The 24,048-nt window shown below is 34.7% G+C and overlaps 1 protein-coding gene across 3 annotated transcripts in view; it reads right to left on the reverse strand.

Annotated features, from left to right (window-relative positions):
* The window catches only part of LOC116345158 (ecdysone-inducible protein E75-like), a 152,093-nt gene that overhangs the window by 65,771 nt on the left and 62,274 nt on the right, over positions 1 to 24,048 (reverse strand). For 2 of the 3 annotated variants that reach the window (XM_031774291.1, XM_031774292.1), the window contains exon 3: positions 18,517 to 18,605. In XM_031774291.1, the coding sequence (XP_031630151.1) occupies positions 18,517 to 18,605 (89 nt within the window). Of the gene's footprint in view, positions 1 to 18,516; positions 18,606 to 22,136; positions 23,646 to 24,048 lie in introns of those variants that run through there. The other variant, XM_031774293.1, reaches the window with a different exon arrangement.

Below are 24,048 nucleotides of genomic sequence, written 5' to 3' on the forward strand. Positions count from 1 at the left end.
AGAGAGAGAGAGAGAGAGAGAGAGAGAGAGAGAGAGAGAGAGAGAGAGAGAGAATAATATAATTTGCAAGAACCGATTATTATCTGTATCTCATCCGTGTGCTGTAAATTTAGTCCGTTATTGCTATTTAGTCGTAGGTTGTCTACAATTTGACGGTTTTCCTCGTTTTGCCATTCTGTCATCAGTCAATTATTATGGGCCAAATGTGTACGATCGCATCTCATCAAGGGTGTAATTGTCTCAATATGTTTTTTTGTTCGTTTCCAATTCTTTTAGGTCATCTCTTCAAGTGTAAATTGAATGATAAACAACAATTGAATGAACAATCATTTGAGCAAATAATCGAAAAGGCATCATTCATTTTTGTTTTGTTACAAATTATGGGAATAACACACATATCTACAGTCGCAAAATAAGCGACGACAACAAGAACCACGACGACGTTGGCACAACTGGTTCCGTGCGAACGCCTCTCTTGCTTTAGAATTCAACGACCCCGACCACTATTTTTTTTAGTTGCTTGCATGTAAGTCACATCCACCTGTTATATGGTGTGCTATTGTGTGATAATAGTGCTCATGTTTGTATAACACGAAAATCCTCATTATCCTCACAAAATTCGAGTGGGTTTGGAGATTAAAAAAATGAGAAGAGATTTTTGTGAAAGACACACAAAAAAAGATACCCAAGTATTAAAATGTTCGTGATAATTGGCCGTATGAAAAATCTACAAGGCAACAGCTTGCTGACATACATCAAAATCGTTCGCATAACGTACAAAAATTCGCATGTCAATGAAGAGTTCATTGTGAATGTTCGTTGCACCGTGCCAGTAGAACTTAGAAAAGTTCGCTTTTTGAACGGAACGGAACGAAACACACACAGGAAAATGGGAATCCAATCAGTTGCATTGCAGCACAACAAAGACGAACATATTCGATTCGTTGAGTTCGCTCTCTCCCTCTATTTATCGCAAGTGTGCCGCACAATTTACGTAATATTATATTTATAATTCGATGTAATTCTATCGTGTTGTGAGTGTGCATCGCAATGCAAGGCAACGGTTGCACATTTACATTAGAAATAAGAAAATAAAATTACATTTTAGATAGAGAGCACGTCATCAACAAAGCGACTGACGCAAACAACTATACGTAGTTTCCAGGCGGCCATTAGTATATGCATATGTATAAATATCTATATAGATTCAAGTGTGTGGGCAAAAATACAATGCGGGGCTAGCACGTAGAAAAATGAAATGCAACTAATTTTCAGTGTGACCTATACGAAGGTACGTGGTAGTGGTTGTATCACGGCTGCTGTTGCTGCTTTTGCTGCTTTTAGTACAGGGCAGTAGCCTTTTCTGTTGCTGTATGTGTATGTCACAGCGTACATTGCACTTTTGCGCGCAAACGCTGTGCAGTCATTGCATAAAAATAACATTGCATTGATTTGATATTGTTGTTACTTCGTTCTAACAATCTAAATTCATTCATTTGTGATTTGTATCTTTTATTCTTTGTCTTTTCAACTTGAAACAATTCATTAAAATTGGATTGATAATTTGGATTTCATTTTTTTTTTTTGTTCGCATGGACTGTGCAGGGGTTTTGTTTTTCCTTTAAAAGTTGACATGTTTCGAAGGCAAAAACAATGTAATCCATATTGATTATTCGATTAGGTAAATGAGCACACGATTTGAACACACAGCAAATGTGTGCAGAATGAATGAAATTGAATAGAGTGATAGATAGAGAGAGAGAGCGGGATAGAGATCGAAAACCCAACGAACGACCGAATGAATAAAATAATAATCAACGCCACAGAAAGCTATCATTGACAACGCCTCGAACTGTCGGCATTCGATTCGAATTCGTTGCATTGAATGTCCAAAAGTATTCATAAATAACAGTACACGGTGCATTTGTGCCTTTCTGCCTTCCATCGTCCGAATACAATTCAAAAAAAAAAACGCCTTTCAAATGAAAATCTGTATGCAATGAACATTGTTAGATTTGTATTTTTTTCTTTATCTCTGTCTCCCTCTGTTTGCTTTGCTTCTGTCTTTTAATTTGCATTTTCAAACTCATATTTGAATCTTATTTCGAGGCAAAGGAATGATGAAAAAAATTCGTGTACACATATTTATACGGAGTAATGAGAAAGAGAAAAAAAAGAACAAAAATGAGGCGCGCGAGCGCTTATTCGCCTGCACATTATGGAATAGAATGCGCACTCGCTCCCGATACAAATGTACACGACTGAATTTTGTTGATTTTAAAAATAGAAAATTTTTGCACAATGCAACGACCTCTTAACTAGTTTCTAGTAAAGAGCTTAGAATCGGAATCGTTGAAAGTCGCGAGCTGCAGCAACAACAACAACAGCAGCAGCACAATCAAATGCACACATCACTTATGTTTGTGCATTTGGTTTTGTTTGAATGAGGCCCTCGGTTGTTGTTGCAGTCGCACAGCTCGTGTAATTTGTATGCACATTTGTGTACGATGGTGTTGTTGTAGTTTTTTAAAGTTTCGTTCGTTCGAAGCCCAAGTCCATATAGTTGCCTATATGTATGTGCAATGACATGATTGGCGGTCGTCAACCGTTTGATTTAGTTTCAAATATGGTGCTAGTATTTCGAAAAATATGCAGGCATAAAAGTATATATATAGCTTAAGCTTATAAATCAAATTGCATTTGAATGCAACACACAAATAAAGTGGCAACAGTGAACGCTGAACAACAACAACGAATAAAAATCTCTTGCCGAGCTGTGAACATGGTGATTTGTGTGTATGATGTTTTTTCCTTCTTCTTCTCGATATGCATTTCATTACTTTCTACCTCATTGCTGGTTGCATATGAGTCAAACAACGATTTTATTACACATTTCTCTATTCACGATCAGAAAATAGCGATTCTGGTCCGTCTCTCTTTGTCTCTCAATTTCGTTCACATTCATCGAAAATGCTAGCAAAATTAAACACTTTTTAGCCAATTATTTAGAGCTATCGATCAATCGATGTCAAACAAAAAGGGGAGCAATGTATCTTCTTTTCTCTGCAATCCATGAAATGAGGCTAATTTTTCGTGGATTTACGAGGATTTTTTTCGGAATGGACAAAAATGAGTGCGTGATTATGGAATTGTGTTGTATTTTTTTTTTTCGCTGTCGCCAATCGGTTTACTCTCATTTCTTTTTCACAGCTTGTGTGTACAGCTCGTTGAATATGTGCATTTTTAACCATGAAATACTCTCACATTAATGTGCACACGCTTTCTTTTCTGTTCTCTTTTGCTCTCAAATATATTTCATATCAATATTTCATTGCGCTTGAAATTAATTGCTAAAAACGGCAGTGTGTATTGTTCAATACCATACATACATGTACGAAAAATGAAGCGGCCATCCCGAGCATTGCGCTACTATGCTCTCATTACTTGAAAAAGAGCCACATATAGTCTATGTGCGAGATTCACTGTCGTTGTGGCTAGTTGTTGTTGCCATTGCTGCTTTTTTTATTCATTTTGAATTTTATCATTATGTAATCTATGTGCAATGCGAGCGAAATAAGCTCAGTACAACGAGAGAAAAATGAAACAATCCAAGCAAATCCATTGCGTTGACGTAACAGTAATACATAATAATGATAACTACAATCAAACACGAGCTCACGGATAAAAGAGGTGCAGAGAAAGAGAGACGGAGAAAAAACAACAAATATATTGTGTATTTAGCTGCGTGAACGACTACTTCTACTACACGCTCTTTTTTTCAACTGAATATTTTCCATTTTTTTTCCTATATTTTAATTTCTCTTCGCTTTTCTTTTTATTATTACATCTTGATTTTCGCTATTTTGTGGATGCGCTAATGTGCTAATTTTTTTCCCTTTGTTTGATTCACACTCTATCATATTCTTTGGTTTGACTCTCTCTGTGGCTTTGTCTTGCCTATACCGTTTCACCGTCTCATTTTTGCAATGAGCGCGGGTGCGCGCTTGCGTTCATATATATATATCTTCCAAAATGAACTGGTTAATGAATGCCTATTTTCATTTATATACGTAAATGTATGAGCTAACAAGCGAGAGAGCATTTTATACGATTTTTAATCGGGTCGCATCGACCAATGAGCTCAAATTTAGAGAGTTATTTCTCTCGTTTATATAATATAGTCATAGACACTAATATATTAATAGTACTTTTCTGGTGGTTGAACCGCTATCATTTTATTCTCTCTAACTCTTGGTCTCACTTACTCCGGCTTATATTAAGGCTATTCGAGCAATTTAGTTAGCTTCTCTTTTTTTGTGTGTTTTAAACGTGTGCTCTAATATTTGCTCGATGTATTTTATATGCGACGGCAGCCAGAGCAAAAATGCAAGGCAAACCCGAACAAATACGAACCGAAACGAATGCAAAAGAGCAACAACAACAACAAAAAATGAAATGAAATCAATGATCTTATGTAGTGGAACCTAAAAACCGTTTTTTTTTTTTTTTTTTTTTTTTCGCGTTTGAAAGAAGCGGCGCGAATTGAAAAGAGACCACTTTATTTGCGCTCGCACTATATCCTGACGGTCTGCTTGTTATTTTCTCCCCAATGTGGCGCGTACATGTGGCAAGCAAAGATGCGCTTTTCACCGTTATACAGTTTATTGAACTTTTGTATTTGCTTTAATCCACTTCATGCAATTGAGCAATCAGCTTGTTCATCATTATGTACGCACACACAAACTCAGCGCAATTGTCTAAGACGCTAACTGTGTCAAAGGACTTGAGTATTTATACTGCTAGCTTTTCATATTATCATTATGAACAGTTGAATTGTAAATGCACAAGTATACCATATACGTGCGCACATCAATCAATTGAAATTCGATCACATTCCATCGCTAATGCTTAGCGATGCTTAGAACCGAATCAAACAACAATATACAACATCTCAATAACCACAGTCACTTTGTTCGAATATCTGCCCTACCATAACCATTGATGCACTTAATGCAGTCTCAGTTGTTTTGTTTGGTCAGTTTTTTCTATTCTCTCTCCACTCCCTTTCTTCACATTCACCTATCTTCTTTTCATGTTGATTTTATTTTTATTTTTTTCATTTCATCTTAATACATGGCAGAATGACCCGATCGAACGACGATGGGTAAACTGTTCATTCATGACTAGTAGAACAAAATGCATATTGTGTGACGTCCAATCAGAACGTTATTGGGCTTTTGCCATTTACTTGAAATGGCCATGTTTTTGGAAAATTCTAGAGAGTTCCATCCATTAGAATGAACATTAACATTTATCGCTGCTCAAGAGAAAGGGAAAAACCAAATAATCATTCAATACAAAAAAATTGGATTCTCATCTCCAAATCAAGAGCAAGTAAAAGACAGGCACTAAGAAAGAGAGAGAGAACATAAAACGAATAAAGAAATAAAATGTTATGGAACTTCAATAAAAAAAGTTCTCGAACAACTGAAATTCAAAAGTTTAAAGAACTTGATGGAAGCTTCCGACCAATCAAGCGAACAAAATATAAACATTTGTTTGCATTGTTGTTGTTGTGGCTTGTTTTTATTTCAAATCGAGTTTGTACATTACAAAAGAGCACGTCAGCAAGCAGCTGAAAAAGTTCTTGAAAACAAAGCTATAGAAGTTATGTCATTGACTTTTCATTTACGTCATTTCTCTCTTGTTTCTCCTTTATCTCATTTCTCTTTCTCTACTTCTTTGACGTTGGCTCTGTTTCGTTCCATCATTTCTTCTTCTTCTTTTTTTGTTTCTTTTTTTTTTGTTCTGCTCTGCGGTATGATCTGCGTATGCTTAGGCTCTTCATTTAATGTTCATCGGCTGTTCTTGTTTTTTCTTACGAGAATGTGTTTTTCTGGTCTCCATCATAACTAAAAGCGTGGCCAAAACTTTGTGATTGAAAATCAGCATATGGCGTAATTGTAGCAGAAAATACTGAGTAATACATGTATCGATACATAAGTTCTTTGAACATTGAATTTTTTTTATCGATCTCGAATTGTGTGTTTCGATCGTGCGTGTATTTTATGATATGTATTTTTTTAAAACATTAAGCAAAATGGTTTTTCGTGTCTCCATCTCTTTCTCTATCTCTCTCGATTTATATTGTCACATTTTGAATTGCTTCGAATAATTGGCAGCCGTACGGTTCGGTTTGTCGTGTCTCGTTCAAAGAAACATTAAGTAACTATATGTTTCAACATTGTGGCAATTTGTTAAGTTGGTGTACACTTTAGTTATTTATGTTTTTCATTTGGTTAAATTGATTCGACCGACAACAACGACGACAACGACAACGACAGTGAGTGAATCAGCGTTTTGGCGTTTTGTCATAACAATATTTGTTTCATTTTTTATATGTTCCCTTTGTCATAAAGTTGTTGTTTTTTTTGTAATCTATTCTATGTTCCTCATTCTTGCTGGATATGAAGGCATTCAATTGTTTGCGATGTGAATGTCCCCACCTCTTGTATGTGTGTATGATTCCTGTTGGATAATTTATCTATATATATATATATTGTATTGAAATGGTTCATAGAGGTCGGTGACACTTTGTGAGTAACTTTCTTTTGGTCTGTCGCTTCTGTTTATTTTAACCAATTTTCGCTTCTTTTCATCATGACAATTTTATCCCCATAAGATACAATGCGATACGATTTTATTGGCGCTCTATCGTTCTCTTTGTTTTTCTTTTGTATCTGTCTCTCTCCCTCTGACATGACCGACCGAGCAACTGCCACACAAACGAGCGCGTTCATTGCTCCAGAAACCTTTCGTGCGACTTTAGAGATGTTACGTCACACATATCACCCGAAAAACAGCAGCAACAATAACAACTACTGCTGTTGCTCTCATGTAAATACAACAATCTTGGCGTTTAATATTCTACCATGAGTCATTGATACATACATAAAATTATGGTACATCGATTGAATTCGTTAGTTGATAAAATATTTTTCATTCGCGATAAGCGTTCATTTCTCTCTCTCTCTATTCTTTTTTTCATTTTCTATCTTCCATTGGTTTCTATTTCTGTGATTGAAATCGGTGCACCGAAAAGCAAACAATCGAAATTCTAGTGAAATTGATTAATTGAAGCGTATCCAATGAAGAATGGAGATCTAATGGAAAAAAAGTGGCGGAAAAAGGTGTGTATATGTAGTTTTCGGAGAAAGAAAGGAAAAATTGAACAATCGAATATTGTACTGTCATTTCATATCACCATTTTGAGATCGAAAATATACACTGCGACGGCGACCAATCGACCGATGAATTCAATAACACTATCGATGGTCTGAAAATCCGTCATCGTCATCGGTTTTCCATAGCCATAACAATACAATATTTTCACTCTGTATGGCCATTTGCTCTAGTTTGTAAGCGCACCTCGTCGTATTTATTGTTTTTTTTTTCATTTCCCTCATTCTCTTGTGAATTTCAAACTATTCGCCAGAAAAATTTGCCACAGAACTGGAAGAGAAAGAGAGAGAGAGAGAGAGAGAGAAATGTCGAAAGAAAAAGCACGAAGAAAATGGAATTAAAAATTCGAATGAAAAAAACCAGCTCAAACAAAGCGAAAATAAAAATAAAAACAAAAACACAAAATGAAAGCACCGCTGAGTGCATTGACTGTTTGGTCGTTCATTTATATTACACTCAACTCAAGCAGTACGCACGCATCATTGTAAAATGCAAACACGCATCAATGTGATGCGTACGTACAGTCGGTGAGTGTGCATATTAAAAAATTGGATAGGTCGATGGCGTACAATTTTACCGTCTTCATCATATTTTTTTTTTTCCTTCCACCGGAATCGAGTCAATTGGGAGCCCGTTCAATGCTCCCTTTTTTTCTTCTTTCTTTGATTTCCGCAATCTTTGGTCAATCCTCTGAATTTGAATTCGAAATAGGAGACGAACAATTCCATTAAAGTATTCAAAATTTCCTGTCAACGCATCAAATGTCTTCATTTATCAAATGACAGTGCGTAGGAATCATGTGTATTATTCAATTGAGAACAATTTACATAAGCACAAAAAACGCATACCCATTTTGAAATAGAAAAAAAATAATTGGAACCACGACAACGACTGGATATGAAACTCTTCTTTTTTTTCTTCGTCGCTGTGTCGTTTGCTAAAATGCGCTTGTGTGTATATATAGTGCGAAATGCAAGAAAATAAAAATTAACATCGAGAGCTCAAAACGAGAGTAGTAACTATTCTAAGTACATACAGAGCAGCACACCAGCTAGTTGGTACATAGAGTTATTGTGTGACGCACGAACCAACACATTGTCAGCGTTTGCAAGCACAAATATGCTTTATATGCCATCATTGTCGTATGTACATCGGCACACACACACATGTACAAATATATATTGGCGAGGTTCGTTGCCCTAGTTTGACCTCGTCCAATTTTATTGCAACTCAGAATCACACTAACAGTCAAACAAATGCGCTGGCGCACACATTTGCAACAATTCCAATCGCAAATCCATGCATTAGACATGATAAAATCTATACCGAACGCCGTTCGCTCCGTTCGTTCACTCATACTGCTGCTGCTGTTGCTGTTGCTGCTGCTGCTATTTTGCTATTGTTCTTGATGTTGTTGTTGTTTTATTGTGTGGTGTGCGTTTTGCAAATGCATCGTTCAATATCAAGAATTGAGGAAAAAAAGAGAGCATTGCATATGCAAACGCATTTTACATTACAACATTTATGCTTAGAATTGTGTGAACACTTGAAATGTCACCAATTTCATTTTAGAGAGTATTAATTTGTACGGAAAAATACTGACACCGACTGATCAACCGCATTATCAGCGTGACCAACATTGTTGCAACCACTCATTTTATGCAATCACTCTGTAAGCACATAAACAAAAAATCGAATCAAACTTCTTGAAATTTAAAAAAAAGTCACTTGTTTTGGATCAAAAATGCGTATCCTTCATTTTAAATGAATAATTTGTGCAAATTTCACTTTTCAAAGATGTCCCATATCATAGGAGCGGAAGAGTGAGAGATAGAAATCGTACACATCACATTGAACATGCAAATCAGCCTCAATTCGGCTGTCCTTTTTCATTAGTTTAATTTGATTATTCAAGTGAATTATCTGTTGCTCGCTCTCTGTCGCTCATCAATTAACCAAATGTATTGTTACACAGTTTTGAGCATATATCGAGCAATGTAGCTCATTTGTTTTAACTCATTTAACCGATAAAGGCCTGACTGAATTCGATTTTCTTTCTCGTTCGTGTGCTATTGCATTCATTTGCTCGCCCGCTCTGGGAATGCAATGAACTCTGGCTCGAGCGCACACTCATGACGTCGATTGTGACCCTGTAAATGCATTGCACCTAACATGGAAATACTTCTGCATTTGACTAAAGCGCGCGCACATCATCCAGAATCACATACAATTATATATTGAGCACACTCAACAACATTTTTAGCAAAACCGAAAGAAAAACATATTTAAAATTATTAAAGAGAACTTGCTTCGGAAACTTGTTTGCCGCAAACATTTGGTGCAAACATCATCATGCAAAGCAAATAACAAAAACTATATGCTTTCATATGACAGAGAAGTGAGAGGTACACATATACAGAAAGACACAATCGTTAAGAAACTAGATGGATTGCATACTTTCGGGCGATTTTTGATCTCAAGCAAAACATACAACACTGGTATCATGCATTATGTAGCAACGTACATTGTCGATTGAGCTGAACGACAGCACTTCATTCCTCTCCATTTAGCAAATGATTAAGATTATGAGCATTAAAAACAAGGACATTAATTAAATAAACAGAGTTCATGGAAAGTGCTCGAAAAATATTGAGCAAATTTAGGAATTTTTCGTTTAGTGTTTATCAAATATCACAGGCGATTTATCTCACTTTTTTTACATTTACTATTCGCTGTTTTCTCTGCTTTTTCATATCTTCCGCGCTATCAATGGTGTGCGCAGCCACATGGTATATATGTATTCTTTCTGCGTGCACATTTGTTGTGAGCTCTGCTAAAATGTGAATGACCTCTTTATATTGCAAGTTGCGCTCCTCCGCTGTATATACAGAAGAAAGGTAAACGACTCGGTCAAATCGATTTCTATTGTACTCCTAACATCCAAAGAAGCATATAAATATTGCAAATAAACAATTTCAATAAATTCCGAAATTTTTGAAATTCGGTTTGTTTATTTTTTTTCTTCTCTCATTCAATTTTGAATGCTTCGGTTTTATCAAATAGAACATTTTTCTGCAATATTGTGTTAACATCGTATTGATTTCGCTTAACAATGGTGGTTATGGAAATAAATCATTTTATCTAAAAAAAAAACCCAAAATATTTAAGCAATTGAATGCACACAATATGAGAAGAAAATTAAATGCAAGGTTTTTTGAACGTTATATGCATGAGATGTTGTTATACACGAGAGAATTATATGTCATATATGTGTGTGAGTATGTATATAAATATAAAAGAGAGACGAACGCAAGCGAGAGTCACATGCATGCACGATATGTATGCGCAAAAGCGCAATGAAACTAAATAACCTAAATTGCGAGGTTGATGTTCCCAATTAGTGCAATGACCTATGAGTTATCCAACGTCACAGCCAATAGAGCAGAAACAACAGCAGCAGCAATATGCACTATGCACAATAGATTTTCGCGATGTGTTGTTGGCTATGTACAAGCTTCATTCCCTCCTCTTCACCTTTCTCTTGTTCAGTGCATAACGCAAAACGAAAATGCTATTTCGCGCTTATATATGAGCAACTTTTTTGTCTCTTTTTACATTTCATCAACATCATGCACACATTCTCATATACATACAAGAGAAAAAAAAAACAAACAAACTTAAAAGTGCGCTATGTAACCAGCAACTGGTCATTTGGTGTTATGTACATATTGTAGCGCACATGTTTGTACAATGATTTCAAAGCACGTTGCACGTTATGTTTCATCATATTTTTGATAATTTGTACATTTTGTACAGGTATGGACATTTTCTTTCGATGATAAAAATCAGTTTCTTTTCAGAAAAAAAAAAAAACTATTCCAAAACAAATTCAAATTAAGACATTTTTCCACCAATCAATTTTATTTCATTTATATATGTTTAAAAATTGAATATTTTTTTTTACTGTCGAATGAATAAATTCGGTAATATACAATGTATATACGAAAAAATATTCATAAATAATATTTGGAAATATTTGTGATTTGTTTGATGTTTATTTGAAGTGTATTTAGTGCACAAATACTTGTGCATAGATAGTTTCTCCCTAGAAAAACACTAGTGCTAGTGTCTCTCTCTGTGTATGTTGATTTGATGGAATCAATGCATTTAACCGAAATACATCAATTTTATAATGCATATACACACATTGAGAGATTATTCTATTTATTTCTTTGCATAAGGCAATGTCCTCTGTTGGTCGGGTCATGGCATACAACACATTGCACTACGTTGCGCTGCATTGCGTATCGCTTGCGTTTTTTCCTCTGTATTTGGTCTCTTGTATTGTCTCTCATGAACGATGTTTCTCGCTATGTGTGTGGATTGTGTGCATGCTGTTTCAACGACACAGAGAGTGAATTGTGAGCTTTTATATAAACGCTCGCACTTCAATACGAATAATAAAATACATAACTACTAACTAAGTTATAGTGTTTTGTTCGAATGTGTTTACAGTCATATTTCATCATATTGCTGTCATCATCACTTTCTCGTCGTTTGTTATTGTTTCTATATTTCATTTCTTTTTTTTTTTTTTTTTGGTCCACTCAAAAGAAAATCTTCTAACATTTTGTGTGAGCAAAGCATAGTCTTCAAACTGAATTCTATTTAGAGACCAGCATATATTTTATTACCATCTCAAACAACATTTATGTATGAAATTATTTATGGGAAAAAAGAGATGGAATAACACAGAATCGAACGAGAGCGAGAAAACGAATGAACACATTTATATTTTGGTGCTCGGTGTATGCATGTATTATCTAATCTGTTGGCTTCTATATATTATGTTACGATGTTTGTATTTGTGCATGAAATCATTGGTATTACATTATGTGTTGATGCATTTTCGGTGCAACTGAAATGGATGTTGTGATAGGGCAATGACAACGAAGCACATTGAATCTTTCTACACATCCTCTCGATGTACACCACATCATTCGTATTATATACATAAGATGATGTTCTCTTGGTTCTGCGCACTGGATACGATTGAACCATGTGCCGGTTGAAATGGAAAAGTATACGCGAGAAATACTCAGCCAAGAAGAAAGATGCTAAAAAGCAAAAGCAATGGAATATAGCATAAACGAATGCTGATGTGAGCAGAGAAGAAAAAAAATCACATACACACCAAAAGAGGCAAACGAATCAAAATGAGAGCAATGACACTGCTCGTACACTGCTTTTTTTCTGCACCAGCAACAGCAGCAGCAAACGCTCACTCAAATCGATCTATGCACGAATGCAACCAAGTGCATTTTTATTCACGTGCAAATATGGTGGCAGTTTTTTTTTTAAATGCTCTTTTCAACAGTAAAATATTTCGAAAATTAGATTGTTAGATGCCATCATTGTTGCTCATGATGAATTTTCATCAGGAAATTGAAGAAGGTGGAAAATAAAGGTTTTTTTCTATAATGAATTCGGTTCTATTTGAATGAATCACATTCAACTTTAAAAATTCAATTTTCAAAATGTTTGAAATATTCAACCGTACCCACACATATCTGATTTTGAAATGGTTCATTGAACCAATAACCTTTGCGTGCACTGATATTACTACTCGAAATGCATATAGTGTATTTATATAGTGTTTTGTGTGCATGTGACAAGATACAGAACGAACCGAAGAAACAAACAAACAAACAAATGTAATGTACTAGAGAAAACATAAATTGACGAACTAGATAGAAAGTGAATTTTGTTTTCAAAATCTATTTGAAAATGGCCATATGTAAATTTAGGGACCACCATTTTTCGTTGAAATACATTGAGATATGTGGAAAATGTGTGGAAACTAACCTATCGTCGAAATTTCAAGACACTAATGATACATAAAATAAACATACCGCACAATTCCAACTGGTCTCACTTGATTAAAATAATGTCTCGGTTAATTTTCTTTCTTCTTCTTTATTTCTTTATCAATGCATATGAATATTGTGTGCGGCACGTTCTTTTATGTTGTCTTTGATAATATAGCTAGCTACATATTTGACACATTTTCTTATCATCAAATATGTACCCGCATGTGATGCACGACGATGATCCAATATGAAAACTAAACAACAATGTTCAACAATTCACACTTTCGATCGAGTGTATGATATGGCTCTATCTATTTCTCTGCACTCACTTTCTGTTCTCTCTGTGGCCGTATAATCAAAATCGATGTTTCATGGAACAAACAATTCCAATTTTAGAATATTATTTTACACCATTCGTCGTACGTTGTTTTCTTTTAAATAGATAGAGAAAAAGAGGAATAATGGATTTGTTTTGTGGAAAGCGACAAACGATTTTGAGAGAAAAAAAAGGTCACTAAACTCTCCTTTTCTCTTTTTGTTCGGTGTTTTCGATGCATTCGAAGTGCATTTGAAATGTGTGCATATATGTGTGCGCGTACGCTCGTATACAATGTGTTTTTTTTGCTTCTCTTGTTTAAGTAATTTTAAGGCTCGATGAATGTACACAATTGGCGTTTTTGTGTGCGTGCACTGCACACAGCCGTTGAAGCATGTGCTTGTTATTAGCTTCACCCAAATACGAGCGCATTCAATAAATAGAATTGGTTTTTAACATTAAAAAACAGAACACACAAACACATTTGTGTTGCCGATCGATTTCGGGACTCCGATTCCTGCGCTGCTGTCGTCGATGCATACATACAGCATAAATGTGTGATCGACATGCATACTGATATGTGTGTATTACTTTTGTCAATAAAATTGAACGTTACGATAAATACATTTTGGGTTCTCTCTTGTGTTATGTGTTGAGCGAGTTTATTTTTGATATTCAAGAGTGCGTGACGTGAATATGGATCTTATAGCCAGCGAACAATGTCGAACAGTGGGGAAAATGTAAGCGCAATAGCTGTAGGTCTGGATGCAATTCCTGTTGGTTGCATATATGCAGCACATATGACCGAAGTCAATGTTTCGATGTAAATAAAGTAACAACCAAAAATTGTGTCTGCTTTTATTTTGAATTGATAGATAGAAAAACAAAATAACGGAAATAGAATAAATAATCAGCCGGAATCGTTGATTACCAAAAATGACTTTTTACGATTTCTACATCCACAAATAGAATCGTTGTTTGAAATCGAAAATGAAGAAAATACAAAAATTAAGAACAACTATCTAAACACATATATAAATATATATTTTACACCGACAAGCGGTATTATATTTTAATCGACATAAACCATATGCATGCAATGGTGTTTATACACTACGACCATCGTTACCTTCAAAACATGAATTGGATCTTTTCTCTTTATTCGTTTGATTTTAAATCTAAAAATCATTTATGGAAAGAAAAAGATTCAAAAGCGCTCTGTACTCAAATAATTCTTTCGATAATTCAATTCTATCAAGTGTTACGTGCGCTTTTTCAAGATTCTTAACATTTAAACGAGAGAGGAGTATGAAATAAAGAAAAAAAATCGCAAAATATTTCTCATGATCGATGTTCGATGATCCTGTTTTAATGTTTTCATTGACCAAAATGTATCTGATGCAAACTTCCTGCGGAATTTTATTCTCGATTTCTAGTCAATGAACTGTTGGGTGCATTACCATTTTTTTTTTATTCTTGACAAAGTTTCATTTTGTTCCTGTTATTATTGTTGGAGGTAAGTCACTTTACTTCCTTATGTTGGGCGTGTATTGCATACGACATTTACTTTATGCAGTAAACCTACTCGCGTCTAGGGATCAAGGTAACCGTAGTTTAAATGTAGTACTAAACTGATTACACACACATACCAGCTCGAACATTGAAATGGCGATTAACGACCAGTCTAAATGGTGATGATGACGAAGAAGAATTTCTTGAAAATGTCGATGAACAAGATTGCCTTCGAGCACTGACTCAACACACACCAAAATTAGAATACAATGCAACAGAGCAGACGCATACACAATGCATCAATATCTCGGACACCGACATATATATATGTATCGTACGTATCGTAATTACGATCATAAACATAAACGCAATATTCCAACGTAAAATGCGTTTCTGACTTTGCCGTTTCATTTTGTTGTTTTTGTTGCCTTGAAAGCATTATTGTCGTATTCTTTAAACGGACACTGTGAGACAAAAATAAAAATTAGTCACAGACATACAACCAAGAGAGAAAGAGAGCTATGATAACAAAAGAGGCACTTCGAAGTGCGAGTCACCGCGCGCGCATTAAATAAATGTGAGAGCGTGAAAGAGAGAGAGAGAGAGAGAAAGACATAAAAACAAGCGATAAGACGAAACACACAGAGCAAACGGCACAGTATTAACCCAAGTGCACAAGGTCAGAAATGGAAGTGGTTACGTACATGTGTGTCTCTCTCGTAATATATAGTGTCCGGGTATATTTGTAACATTTTCGGTATTATTTACGCTGCTCAATTTTATTTCTCTCTTTCATTCTTTCATCGTGTTTCTCTTTTCGTTTATTTTTTTGAATACATTTCCTTTTCATATTGGATTAAACTATCACGTCTATCTCTGTCTGTCTGTTTTTTTGAGCTCATTGGCACTATGCACCAGTTTGGTTTCTGGTTTTCTCTCTCTATCTCTCTTTCCCTATCAATGTATAGATGCTGATCGAATGCACAAACTTGACGGTCATGAAGTTCACAGTTTTTGTTGAGTTTATGTACAAAATTCATTTTCTCTTTCATTTGTTGTTCCTTCATCTTGTTGTATTTTCAATATATTTTGTATTGTGTATCTTCTTCAGTTGGTGAGTCAAATTTTTCAATTAGTTTCAATTATTCAATTCTCACAGTTTCGTGTGCATTTAACTCTAAGCAGCGACATTGACAGAGTGTGAGCAGTTTGTGCATTTCCCATGTCATGGAAAAACGATGGTTTCGAATTCGATACTTTTGCTTTCATTTCAAAACACTTCATCATTGACAGCCGCTTCTTTTCTTCTATTCTTTCGAATCGTTGAGATCATTATAGAACTACTTGATAATCGATTCATTTGCGTCGCTCAGACACAAAGCAAAGCATTTTTAAACGCAACGAAGGGCATATGAAAAAAAACTACAACTTACAAACTGTGTAATGAACAAATAAAAAATTTAAAGAGTTCGTCTCAAATTCCATCCTGCCGCCCCCATTTCGAGCGTTCCACTTTAAGAATCGAACAACAACAACGAAAAAAATTGTGTTCCGTTTTATTCTACAATTGAATGCATATGCATGTCTTAAAATATTTTGAAGGGTTTCTTTCTCTCAATTCAGCCATATGGTTGTGCACCCCTTTCTACATACTTGAGAATCATTTTGTCGAGCTAAAAAAAAAACCATTTCGTTGTTGAAACAAACAAAAAACAACGACATTGAGTTGAAAACCCGGATGACGACGATGACGAAAAAAGAACTGGGGCGATATCCAATTACCTTATGACACACAAAATTGAGAAAACCAGAATAGAGGATTTTATGTGATTGAGTCGAAGGATTTCAAATCATTCAATTTATGGATCGGTTACCGTTTTACGACTCCTCGTAAATAAAGTGAATACAATTCAAATATTCGTTCATTGATATGAAATGAAATTTCAACAACAACAACAAAATGGATTGGCATTGGGATTTAAACGTTTGTGACATCATCGTCATCATCGTCAAGCACCCACCGAACTCATTTGCAAGCGGTCAATGTGTGTATGTATTTCGAAAAAAGCAACACGTCGTGCGCATGTGTGCAATTTGTTTCTTTCAGCGGCGACTTCGAATTCATTTTGCAATGATGTTGGTTGTTCCGTAAACGTCAGAGCAGTAGCATTTAGTGGACATACAATGTTATAATAATATTCAACAACAACAAAAATGTATACCGATCGCATCTGAAAATTGGGCTATTTTAGTGATGCGCGACGCCGACTGAATTTATGATCAAGGATAAACAATATCAAAATACTTCCGCGTTCTGATCGCGACTGCTCGCCTTTTTTTTATTCGCTTCTTTTTGTTTGCATTTGTTCATTGCGCCTTGTGGAATGCTAATTTCCGTTTTGCAACAATTTTACGTGCAACATGCGTCCCAAATGCAAGATGCACAAAAAATTCATGAATTGAAACAAACAAGTACATACGGGAAAATGGCATGTTAAATTTCTGTATTTATGGAATGTGGAATTTATGGTGTTTGTTTTTGTGTGAATGCGTTGATGTGGTCCACATTCTTTTTTGTCTGTTCATTTCATTCGTTGTGTGATAATCCAACACAATGAAGTAATTTATTTAATTCGATTCGTTTTATATTTTATTCTTAATATTGACTCATTCTCTCTGTCTATCTTTTACACACAAACAGATGCCATATAACAAAGATGATACAATTTTTTTTTATTTCAACATGTATACGACGATCCGCATAGCGTTACGCGCACAGCAATCAATGTTGCGAACGATTTGTGCGAACACGTATTTTATTTTGCGCGCGTGTATGAATACGTATGTATACGCTGAATGAGAGAGTATTTATCACACGCCTTTACGCGCAATGGCATTGAGCGAGTTTGTTAAACTCTTTTTAACGCTTTGATTTTATCGGGATACTTATAGAAATAACATTGAAAATATAATATGTATATATTTCGTTTAATTTCGTTCAATTTGTGCGTGACTCTTACTTGGTGACATTATTTATTTCTCTTTCGATTCGAGAATTTCCATGTGTGTTTGTGAGAGAAGAGATTCCATCTTCGGTTGCCCGGTCTTATAATGTTGATATTTTTTTTTTCTAATGAGAGACTCTATTCTGATTAAGCACCACTGAGTAACATGTAATTTTTTTTGTTCATTTCATTGACGCTGCTGGCCACATTAGGCCTTGGTGATTATGGCCGAACTGATATGCTGAACTCAATTGATTTATCAGCGTCGTGCGCGACATTATGTGTGTAGAGTAAAAGTTTTTGTCAATGGACTTTCTCATCAAGCCGCCCTTGTTTACACAAATAAATAACGTTTTTTTTTTTTGCTCTGTTATGCTATCTCTTCCTTTCTCTATTTGATATTTGATGATCATGAACTCATTGCTGAATTATTGATATTTATAAGCGACATTTTTCCCTTTCATATTCATGTCAATTGTTATCCGCAACAATTGCGTGACATTTATTTGTAACGAACAATCGATCAATTTTTCATATATTGAAAATGGTGTAAAATAAAAGTAAAACATACCTTGCAGCCTTCACATGAATGTACGCCATAATGAAATCCGGATGCTTTATCTCCGCATACACGGCATAAAACAGTTGTTCCATCAAATTCTGGTTGAAGAGAAGAGAAAAAAGATGTTAAATTGAATTCCTGTATGTAAGCGAAATATATTGGCAAGTTATTTTGTAAATTGAACTGAAATAACAGAGAGGAATGAAACGTGTATCTCGTTTGTTTTTTTGGTCAGGAAAACTGATGATCACGGAAAGAATTCCAGTTTTAATTTTCGCTCTGTCTGGTTTTCGGTATTGGTCTAGCGTTCCACACTGAAATTCGATGACAGCGGAAATGAATGGACAAATATGTAAGGCAGTTTTAACAAAAGAAGAAAAAAATAATGTCAAAATAAACGGCGTTAAAAATACTTTGTGTCATAAGTTCAAAGTTGTTTCACATTCTGACCATTTAACATGCATATAATATTGGTTAAATAAAAAAAAAATCATACACAAGTGCTACCTTGAAACAGGTAAATGCCATTGTGTGAAACAACTGCAAAATCACAGGCCAAACTGCATGACCAAATATCATTTCAATAAACAGACGTTGTCCAAAATTGATTTAACTTCTGTTTTGCACTTTTTTGATACACCATTGTATCTTATGATAATAGCCATTCAATCCATGTATAAGTCTTGCGGTCATTCATCGATGATTTTTTTTTTTTCAAATGAAAAAATCGTTTGATTTCATATTGTTTGTATTTCTTTTGACTTTATTTTAAACGCTGCACAATATCAAAACAATATTGGTTTCTAGACACTATATGTATTTATTATCGTTTTGTTTCAATACAACCCAGTTTTGTGTTCTTTAGCGTTGTCATTTTGGATTGGCAATTTCTTGCCGTTTGAATACGCGTTTTCCATTGTTTCAGTAACAAGTTCGACGAAACAATATTCCAATGGCGGTATTTTGTTGTTATTGCTTTCTTACCGCACATACATATTCATTATCGTTGTAAACTTTAAAGTCGTTCAATGACCTTTTTCTTTCAATATATCGGACTACACAGAGTAGTATATCCGAATGATGTATTTTATTTAATTTTGTGAAAATCTAAATATTTGTGGCCATATAAAATCTATTTCACGATTAATTGCATTTGTTGTTGTCTTTATCATATCACCATCATCGGTTGCATTTATGGTAAACGGTGATTCGATATGAGCATTTCACATTTTTCGGTTCAGTTTACAGCAAACATGCCGAAACCTGAATAGTCAGTGGCCAATAGGTGTGTAAAATGTTTCGTTTTTTTGTTGGCAAAATTCAATGTCATATTATTTAAACCAACAAAAAAGATCAAGTTCAAACGGTTCATTTTACAACTGAACAATCCATTACAGTTTCATTTGATTTCATGATATAAGCAACAATGGTTACGGTTTCTTTTTACCAGTTTATTTTCGGTTTTCCAATGGGTGTATGGCCAAACCGAAAGACATTGAACATGAAAATTGAAAATCGATAACATGGTTTGGAATCACGAATTCGAATTGGCAGTATGTGTATTATTATGTTGTTGTTTTTTCTTCTCTTATTTATTTCATTTGAAATGCATTTGCAACAAATCGTTTAAAAATGCAATTGATAAATTCAAAACCTGAGAGACAGTGTTGCTATTGTTGCTTACTTTCTATACTGTTAAAATAAAAATCGTTTTATAAACTGCAATATAAAATGCGAAAACAAAAAACACACACACACACACCGATAGTATGTCATTAATTTACTTTGATTTCCATTTCAATTTCGTTGAAAACGAAAAGAAAGGTACAATTTCGTATCACTTTTACTCTTCCTTTGTTGCTGGAAATCAAAATGAACAAACGAATGAATGAAGAAGAAAAAAAAAGTTGAAAATTTCGCGGTTAATTGAGCATTGGGTCTATACAAAATGTGCTTGTATCGTATGCTCTGCTATCTGTGTGTTCCCATTTTCATGACTTGTTGCTGATAGTTTTTTTTTTCTTCTCTCACTCTCTCTCCGCCTTCTGCTCATTCTTCTTTCTCTTTGACCAAATTGCACGTTGAATGTCTTCCACATTCTATCTTTCTCTCTCGTGATCTCTTCTTTTTTTGAAATATCGTACGATATCGGGGCAATGAATGAAAATTTCATTAAATTTAACATATTATTATTCGCCAAACGATAAAACAATAGCATCGCGTAGTTCATTCAATGTTGCCATATGCAGACATAACAAATTCAATTGATATGCTAGCATATTGAAAATCTAACAGCATTATTAATCATCAAAGGTCAACAAGCCAAAAACGTTTTTGACGATGCAGTGGCAAGAAGTGAGCGATCGTTGTCATCATCATAATCATTTTAAAGGCTGATTTATAGGCGAATGTCAACGACCTAACGCAATATCAGCGAAGCGGCAACACAAGTTGGCACTGAACGATGAAAAAATAAAACCATTATGCATTAGATTTGGAATGGAATCCGAGGCCAGAGAAACGACACAGCAATAACGATAGATAAAAGGAGAGACACAGAGAGAAAACGTTTTACTTTTTGAAGTGCATGCATCTCATGAAACTTTCACTTAAACGCTGAAAAAATATATTTCATTTGAGACACACGGTTGAAAGAGAAAACGCAGCCGCCAACTTAAATAAAATTGATTTATTCTTCTCATTGCTTTGTGTGTGTGCGTGCGTTGCAGTGTTCGTGTGTTTGTTGGCGTATGTGTGTGGTGCAACACAAAATCATATCTCACAAAGTGAGCGTACGTCGCAATAATCAAACGCCAAAACACAAATCACGTGCAAATCGCTACTCTAATCCATAAAACATAAAGAATATTTCACTCTTTCTCTCACAAATTTATGTTTCGATGGCGTTCGCAGTGAGACACAACCAATAGATTTAATATCGGTTTGTGTTTGTTGCACTGGTTTTTGTACTTGAATAAATCTCGACAGTTTGAAAAAAACCCACCCAGTTTATTGATATTGAATTACGATTTGGTGCAATGCTCTCTCTTTCTCTGTCGTAGTAATAAATCAATGAAATTAAATGGGCGACAACAATGCATTCATTGTTAAGATTTCATCCAATGTTTTCAACAGGCTGATAATTATAACTTTTTCTAACAATTTCATTGGAATAACAAAAAGCGAAAGAGTCACTTTGCTTTTGTCATAATGCGAGTGTTGCAATTTTATATAGAAAATTGAAATAGCCCATGCAGACCAAAAAAGGACGGATTTTTTTTCTTTCATTTAATTGAGCATTGCAATACCGAATTATTTTACTTAAAACATTTATTTCATTTTTGATGTATTATTAAATTGATATGTAATTAAACAATTAATATAGTTAATCTTCGTCGATCGAAATGTGTTTTTGTTATAAGTATATTTTTCTAACAAAAATGAAAGTGTCTGTGAAAAAGTTGAGTCGAATTGTGAGCATTTTTGATCGAGAAATGGAATCGTGAATCAACGCCCTCGCAAGACCCCCTTTCACATTTAATGCACTTTCTTGAAGTGTTGTCGTATCATTGTGTGCTATCTAAGAGACAACAATTTTGTCTGGTAAGCGAATAAATGGAATTTGTTACCGATATTCAATTCTGGTTCGCCTTTAACCGAACTGGCAACAGTTGCATCCATAACAGGATATGTGTTTGTCACTGTTGTTGTTACTGTTGGTGATGATTTAATTGGTTGTGCCGGTGGTGGATAATCCTGTGGTATTGACTGTGTGGCCACTTTATATATAACACTAGTCTGTTGTGCTTGAAGGGGCGCTGGCCCAATTCGAATGACTGATTGATGCATTTTGTCAATTGTTTCTTCTTTTTTCTTCAAAAGATGTTTGAATAATAAGTCAAGTAAAATATATATAAATCCAATTTTACTGTGGAATTAAATTAAGGTTCAGTTATTTTCGCACACATTTGCAGTTCTTTTCTTCTCTGAACTCGTCAATTTGAATACACTTGATTATTTTAATAGTTTATAAGCACAGTTTTGTAAGATCCTTTCGACTTCGATAAAATATTGCACCAAAATTCACAAATAAATAAGTAAATATTTTTTTCAGTTTTCACTTGGTACGTTTTTTTTCTTCTTCTTTTTCAATCACTCATTCTTCGTTGTAAAAATTCTATGCTTCTGTTTGTTTTTTTTTTTGTTAAAGCACCCCTCACACTTAAAAAAATGTCACTGTGAAAAAAAAACAAAGCCAAAGTTCCAAATTGGTTTGTCATTCGATCGTAAAAAAAAACTACACACGGTCGGTCAAAAAGTTGATTGAACATGAGCAATATTTCAATGTGATCATTCACATTTGTTCACCTGTATGTATCTATATCTCGCTTGCTGCGTGCATCAATGTACAATAGTAAACATATCATTAACAGAAAAAACCAACCAACAACAAAAATACAAGCGGCAATAACAGAACGAAGGAGCGGCCAAGTGTGTTTTGTATATTGTAAAACGATGATTGTGTATTGTGCGTATCGCGTTGACACTGAACTTATACTGAATGAAATAAACTTTCAAGATCACTAGCGTTCAATAAACTTCGAGCGATAATGATAAAATTCGATACATATTTTTTTCCTTATTCTCTTTTTTCATTCAACTTCTTGGCTGTGTTCATTATTTTAAATTTCTTTTAATTTTATTTCCGCAAAAAAAAAATCATAAGTTTTTTTCATCATAATCTCACTTTGTCAGAAGAGACAAGTGAATTGTTTATTGAATGCACTTTTGAAATTCGATTTAATTTGGTTCTTGATGCTTTTCTTATTCAACATCAAACACTTTTCACATACACACCGATCACTCATAGAAAATGTTTTGATTTTGATCGCAAAAAATCCCAGTGCCGATCATGTAAAATTCACTCTTCAGTGCATGAAAGTTTGTTGATCCATATGTTGTTTTAAAATTGTGGTAAGAAAAAATCCAAAAACTTCACTTCTTCTTGATGCGTATCGATCGAATTCAAACTTCTTTTTCATAACCAAAAAGACAGATCGAATCAGTCATTCAATGTAAATACTTTGAGAGCGAATTCGAAATTCAATAGCAAAACAAAATATCAAAAAAAAACACACAAAATGGGAACAAAATGGTTTTCGTGGCGCAACCAACGAAAGGAAAATTTGTACTGATGATGAGTGAAGTCTACAGCTTACCAAACGTAATATCACATTGAAGGTCAGGTAGTGGGGATGTACACATTTATTAATAAGAAAATAAAATAAAAAATAAACCAGAAAAAGAGAGCGAACGAACGCTAACGTACGCGAGAGAGTAAAAATGTGTACATATGACAGGCAGAGTAGAAACACACAAAAAAAATGAAGAGTATGTATGTGCCAGAGACGACGCAGCCAAAAAATGTATCGTACATACAAGAGAAATAAAAACGCACGCAACTTAAATCGACTTATACACACAGACAGCGGTCGCGGTCTGAATCGAAACGAACAACGCTACGAATGGAATGCGCTGAAT

The sequence above is a fragment of the Contarinia nasturtii genome, unplaced genomic scaffold (genome assembly GCF_009176525.2).
Source record: "Contarinia nasturtii isolate CC-2019 unplaced genomic scaffold, AAFC_CNas_1.1 Cnas_scaffold_1240, whole genome shotgun sequence".
Taxonomy (NCBI): Eukaryota; Metazoa; Arthropoda; class Insecta; order Diptera; family Cecidomyiidae; genus Contarinia; species Contarinia nasturtii.